The following is a 6,073-nucleotide window of genomic DNA, read 5'->3' as shown; positions in this document are numbered from 1 at the left end:
GGGTTTGGAGAGTGTGTGTAAATTAGGTTACTTTTTATTAGTGAGGGTTAGAATTAGGATTTTTATTTTTTATATTTATTTTTATTTTTAAATTTTAACTATTTTTATTTATGTTTAACAATGAATTTTTTAAATTTAAAAAATTAATTTTTAGTCAACATTTAAGACTTGATTATTAGTAAAAATTATATATTAATTTTATAGAAAATATAAAATAATATATACTATTTTTAAAAATTAATCATTTAATCTTTAATTTTTATTAAAAATAGTTAATTAAACAAATAATATTTTAAATGATTTGATTATTTTTAAAAATTAATCATTTAATCTTTAATTTTTATAAAAAAATAATTAATTAAACAAATAATATTTTAAAAAATTAAATTTTTAAAACAAAATAAAATTATCTTAAAGATTTTAACATTTTAAAATATTTTTTTTTAGTTACAAAACTTTTTGTATTTTGTGATAAACAAATAACTTGTTACAAATAATATTGAATTTTGTGACAAATTAATTTTTTGTTACAAAATAATTAGAGTTTTTGAAACAAATGGATATTTTGTTACAAAATATTTTAAACTTTTGCAACAACTTCATCTTTTGTTATAAAATATTATAAAACTTTGCAACAAAACACCTATTCGTTACAAAAGCCAATATAATTTGTAACAAAAAATTAAGTCGTTACAAAATAACAAAACGTTTTGTAACAAATTATATTGTTGTTACAAAACATTATTATTATGTAACAATTACTAATATTTGTTACCAAAAAATAATTTTTTAACAATTTTAAATTTGTTACAAATGTTCCATTTTCTTGTAGTGTTTGTCGGATTTAATCTCATATCGTGCTGTCTTATCGTGTTGAATACCTCCGTAAGGTCGGGCAGCAGATTGTTTCTTTCTTAGTCTTTACAAGAATATCATCCACATAGACCTCCATTAATTTCTCGAGGTGGGATGAGAACACCTTGTTCATTAATCTTTCATATGTGGCTCCAATATTTTTTAACCCAAAGAGGATTACCATATAGCAGTAGTTTGTCCTAGGAGTAATGAAAGAGGTCTTCTCTTGCTCCGACTTGTATATCGGAATTTGGTTGTATCCCAAATATGCGTCCATAAAGGGCAAGTATTAGTAGCCTAAGGTCGGATCTACCAGAGCGATGATACTGGAAAGTGGATAAGGATCCTTGGGACAAGCTTTGTTAAGGTCGGTGTAGTCAACACACATCCTCTACTTCCCGTTTTGTTTCTTCACGAGTACTATGTTGGCAAGCCATAATGGGTATTTCACTGCCCTTATAAAACTGGCTTTTAGCATCGCTTGGACTTGTTTTTCTACGACTTTTACTTTTTCAGGACTGGGCTTTCGTCATTTCTGCTGACCAGGTTATGAGCCCGACTAAACAGCAAGCTTGTGACTCATCAGATCAGCATAGATCCATGGTTTGTTGGAAGCTTTCCAAGCAAATAGGTCAAAGTTTTCTTGTAGGAGTTTAATAAGGTCTTGTTTTAGTTGTTCTTCCAGGTTTACCCATACATTAGTTGTTTTTTCGATCTCGTTCCAAATATGGACCTCCTTAATCTTTCCTTCAGGTTGGGTCTCAGTTCTTCTTGAATTCGGACACCTTCTATGGTGTTGACCTCCTTCCGTATACCCTCGTAGGTTCAGCCTTTCATTGTAGCACTTTTTTGCTAGGTTTTGGTCTTCCCTCACAGTGGCTTTTCCCTTAGGAGTGGGAAATTTCATGTAAAGGTGAGGGGTGGAGACTACTGCAGCAAGTCGGTTTAGTGTTCTTCGACCTATCAAGGCGTTGTAAGCCGATGCCACATCGATCACTATGTAGTCTATGCTCAAGGTTTTTTATTTTCGGCCCTTCCCAAAGGTGGTCCAGAGAGAAATAAATCTTAAAGGTTAGATAGGGGTATCTCCTAGATTGAAGAGGGTATTTGGGTATGCTCTCAAATCTTTTTTCTCTAGGACCAACTTATCAAAATCTAGTTTGAACAGGATGTTTGTCGAGCTCCCTTGATCTACTAGAGTACTGTGTAGATTTGCATTGGCAAGTATCATTGTGATCACGATGGGGTCGTTATGTCCAAGTACTACCCCTTGAGCATCCTCTTTTATGAAGGTGATGATGGGGCGGTCAGGTATCTTAGCTTCCTCACTGACCTGGTATACTTCTTTTAAATGTCTCTTGTAGGAAGATTTTGTTACTTCTCCTCCTGTGAATCCTCCAGCAATCATATGGATATACCTCTCGGGAGTTCGTGATGGTCGATCCCGGCGAACCCTGTCTTCTTTGTCTCTATTCCTCTTGCCTTAATCGTCCGACCTGTTTGCTAAATACCTATCCAACTGACCTTCCCTAGTCAATTTCTCAATTACATTTTTTAAACCATAGCAATCGTTAGTGGAAAGACCATAGATTTTGTGGTATTCACAGTATTCTGACTAACTTTCATCTTTTTTTGTTTTTGATTGGCATGGGAGGTGGAATCTTTTCTGTGTGATAGATCTCTCTATAGACGTCAACAAGAGACACTCGTAACGGGATGTAGTTGTGATATCTTCGAGTTTTGTCCAAGCTGTATTCTTTTTTTTCTTTGATTCCTTTTCTTTGTCTCGAGTTGGATATTGATTGTGTTGTCTTAGGGCAGGTTCTCTTAACTGAGTAATTTTCTCCATATTGATGTACTTCTTATCTTATCCTTGCACCTCGTACAAAGAGGTTGGGTGCCTCTTTGATATGGATTGGGAAAAGGATACTTCTCTGAGGTCGTTGACTAGTCCCATGATGACTGTTTCGGTGGGTAGGTTCTAAATCTCCAAATATGCGTTGTTGAATAATCTTTTCATATAAACTCATAAAGATTCCCCAACTTCTTGCTTTACTCCTATGAGACTTGGAGTATGCTTGACCTTATCCTTTTGGATGAAAAATTGGATAAGAAAACTTCTTGCCAAATCATCAAAGCACGTGACCGATCTAGGTGATAAACTGTCAAACTATTTCATGGCCGCCTTGGTTTACGTAGTCGGGAAGGCTTCATACACTCAAGAATTTGACAAATTAGTAACGAATTTTTGCGAGAAATATTTTTGTCACTAATCCGTCACTAACTTGCGAGAAATTAGTGACACACTAACAGCAAAATTAATGAGCGGTCACAAAATACCCGAACTTGAGAAAAACAACTGATTAGCGAGAGATTTACGAGTAAGTTTGTTTATCACAGATTGACTTTTGTAGCTAAAAAAAGAGCGAAGAAAATTTCCTCGCTAATTTCTCACAAATTAATTAGCGAGTGACAATGTTCTAGCAAATCATTCACTTAAGGGGTTCAATCGAATAAAAGTAAAGTAGCGAGGGATATTGTTGTCACTATTCCGTCGCAAGTGTTTGATATACAATTAGCAAGAAACAATTCACACACTAGTTCATTGCTAAATAAACTTAGTGTAAAAAAGGCTAATTAGTGAGGAACAATGTCCCTAGCTAATCCGTCACAAAGACTTGAAATGCATTCTGTGATGGACAAATTCCTAGCTAATTTGTCGCCAAAGTTTTTATTTTTAGCGAGCAATTCGTTTCTCGCTAATTTGTCGCATAATATTGTAAAAATTCAAAATTAGGGTAGCGACAAAAAATAGTCGTCGCTAACTCATCACAACGGATAAATCATTCAGCTAGGAAAGTGTTCCTTGCTAATTAGTCGCTAAAGTTGAAATACGGATATTGAGCGCCTATGACCTTAAGTAGCGAGAAATTTGCGACCGTTTAACAACTGACACACTTCGTTCGCTAATTTCAAGTCGCTGATTAGCGGGCGAAATACATTTGCCGCTAAGTTGTCGCAAGTTTAACTTAGCGAGCGACTTGGCAACTGCAATCTTATCGCAAGGCAAAAGCTATATCCTACCTATTTTGTAGCAAATTACTTGCTAACCTCGTTGGAAATCAATCGCAAAGTTATAACAAATCCAAAGCTAATCGAGACAATTTCAGAAGTAACTAGTCGCAATTGAGTCACTAATCAAAAGCTTATTTAGTGAGGAATTAGCGACCGTTTAACAACTAATAGGCTTTTCTCGCTTATTTCATGTTGCTACTAATTTGTCAGAAAAAATGTTAGTCCTTATTCTATCCTTGTTTCATGTTGCTACTAATCACTAACCTCTATATAAATCCATGAAAAATTCATGAAAAGTTTGAAGCAAATTTGCCAAGCACGCTAATGTAATTTGTCACAATTTTGTCACTAATCTAAAGCTATTTTAAATGAGACAATAATTAAAGTCTCAAAGTCGTGACGAATAATTAGCTAGCTAATTTTTAATAACTAACAATTTACAATATTCTGGCAAGAAGTCAATTCTCAAAAATTTTACAAACAACTAAAATCAAAAGCTTTTTCTTAAAAAATATTTTTTTCCCTATTAGATCACAAATTTGTCGTTATTTTTAATGGAAAATTTGCTGTTAATTTGAATTGAAGTTTAAAATAATATATTTTAAAAAAAAATAAAAATTCAATATTTTTAGAAAATGAGAGCATAATGTTGATATTTTCAATCACAAAATATAGGGTAAAATACTCAAATAAACCAAATGCATGCAAATATTACTAATATCACCAAAAGTAAGAAATGATACGTGAATCTCCCAAAGGCATTTTTTATACCAATCAAATTAGGGTAATTAGATTTACAAATTTTAGTAGTAAATCAAATTAGACTAAATAGATTTACTAGGTGAGCTTTAACTACACATAAATCGAAATAGGTAATATCGATTTACACATTCGCAGGGCTTTATATAAATCTAGCTGCCTGTTTCGATTTACATGCCATTGATTTTTTTTTTTTACCGAAAATAGAGAGATTCGAACCCGCAACCTCTTAGATAAGTGTGAAGAGACTATGCCATTTGAGCTATAGCTCGTTCACATGCCATTGATTTATTAGGGTTATTTGCCCAAATAATAATAATAATAATAATAAGAGAATGAGACATAGTTTAAAAGGTAAGGGAGAGAGAATGAAGGAGGGGTGGGAAAACAATGGGCGGGGTAGGTTTAGGCAACTCCATTACCAATGCAAGGATCCAAGGGTTTGGAACCGGAAAGAGTATGTTAGATTGGAACAGGAATCGTTCACCGTTTTTGTGGACAGGTTACCAGGAGATATCTCGAAGCAAGAATTATTTCAAATGTTTTCATGGACCGGGAGGATAAATGACATTTACCTCTCAAGGAAGACGAGACAAGGTGTGGTGTACTTTTTTGCGTTTATTAGGTATACTACAAAGGGAGGAGCGCTGAAAGCAATCGCAGAAATGAATGGAATATGCGTAAGAGGGAAGGAGATTTTTGTGGGGGAGGCTAAGTACAGGAGGGATGATCTCTCTAAAGGAAAGGTGGCGGTGGAGATCGAAGAGGCACGGAGGAGTAAAGTGGTGGTTATGACTGACCGTGATAAACCTCAGGAGCACAATGAGGATCATATGGCTGAAAGGAGGCGTGCAGTTACAAGGGTACATGATCATGGGCTTCTTAACCAGCATAAAGATGAATTGGACAATGCAAAGATTCCAAACGAAACAGGAGTATCGATGGCAAAGGAAATACAGGTCTCCGTGGCTAACCCCAATCTGGACTAGCTGCAGAGGAGTATTATTGGGAGTACAATGAGCACCGTTGACTACCGCTTGTTGAGTGCAACAGCTAGAAAGGACTGGCCTACTGTAGTTAAAATTTGTGAGATGGGGGATTACAGAGCCTTGTTAATCTTTGATAGTATCAGTAGTATGGAAGAGGCGCTCGCTCTAAACATGGATTACCTATTGAAGTTTTTTTTGTAAAGTTGCGCAGTGGAAAGTGAATGCACGGTGTGATAAGAGACGAGTTTGGCTTAAGTACTTCGGAGTCCCGCTGCATGTTTGGTCAAACGCTACGTTCCAGTTGATTGGTGAACAGTGGGGTGAGGTGGTGTCCTGTGATGATGCGACAAATTCATATATGTCATTCAGTGTGGGCCGTGTGCTGGTTGATATGT

The 6,073-nt window shown here is 35.1% G+C and overlaps 1 protein-coding gene across 1 annotated transcript; it reads left to right on the top strand.

The window, feature by feature from the left end:
• Window positions 5,058-5,678, top strand: LOC107648691 (polyadenylate-binding protein, cytoplasmic and nuclear-like). The gene has a single exon (XM_016352507.1). It carries the CDS (start codon window positions 5,058-5,060, stop codon window positions 5,676-5,678), a length of 621 nt encoding a protein of 206 aa, XP_016207993.1.

Source organism: Arachis ipaensis, chromosome B01 (genome assembly GCF_000816755.2).
Source record: "Arachis ipaensis cultivar K30076 chromosome B01, Araip1.1, whole genome shotgun sequence".
In the NCBI taxonomy this organism is placed as follows: Eukaryota; Viridiplantae; Streptophyta; class Magnoliopsida; order Fabales; family Fabaceae; genus Arachis; species Arachis ipaensis.
The sequence above is the reverse complement of the archived record's forward strand: the minus strand, read 5'-3'. Positions and strand labels throughout refer to the sequence as shown.

What these genes read in the sequence shown, in the direction of transcription:
- LOC107648691 (XM_016352507.1), top strand. Translation starts at nt 5,058, where the DNA reads ATGAAGGAGGGGTGGGAAAACAATGGGCGGGGTAGGTTTAGGCAACTC.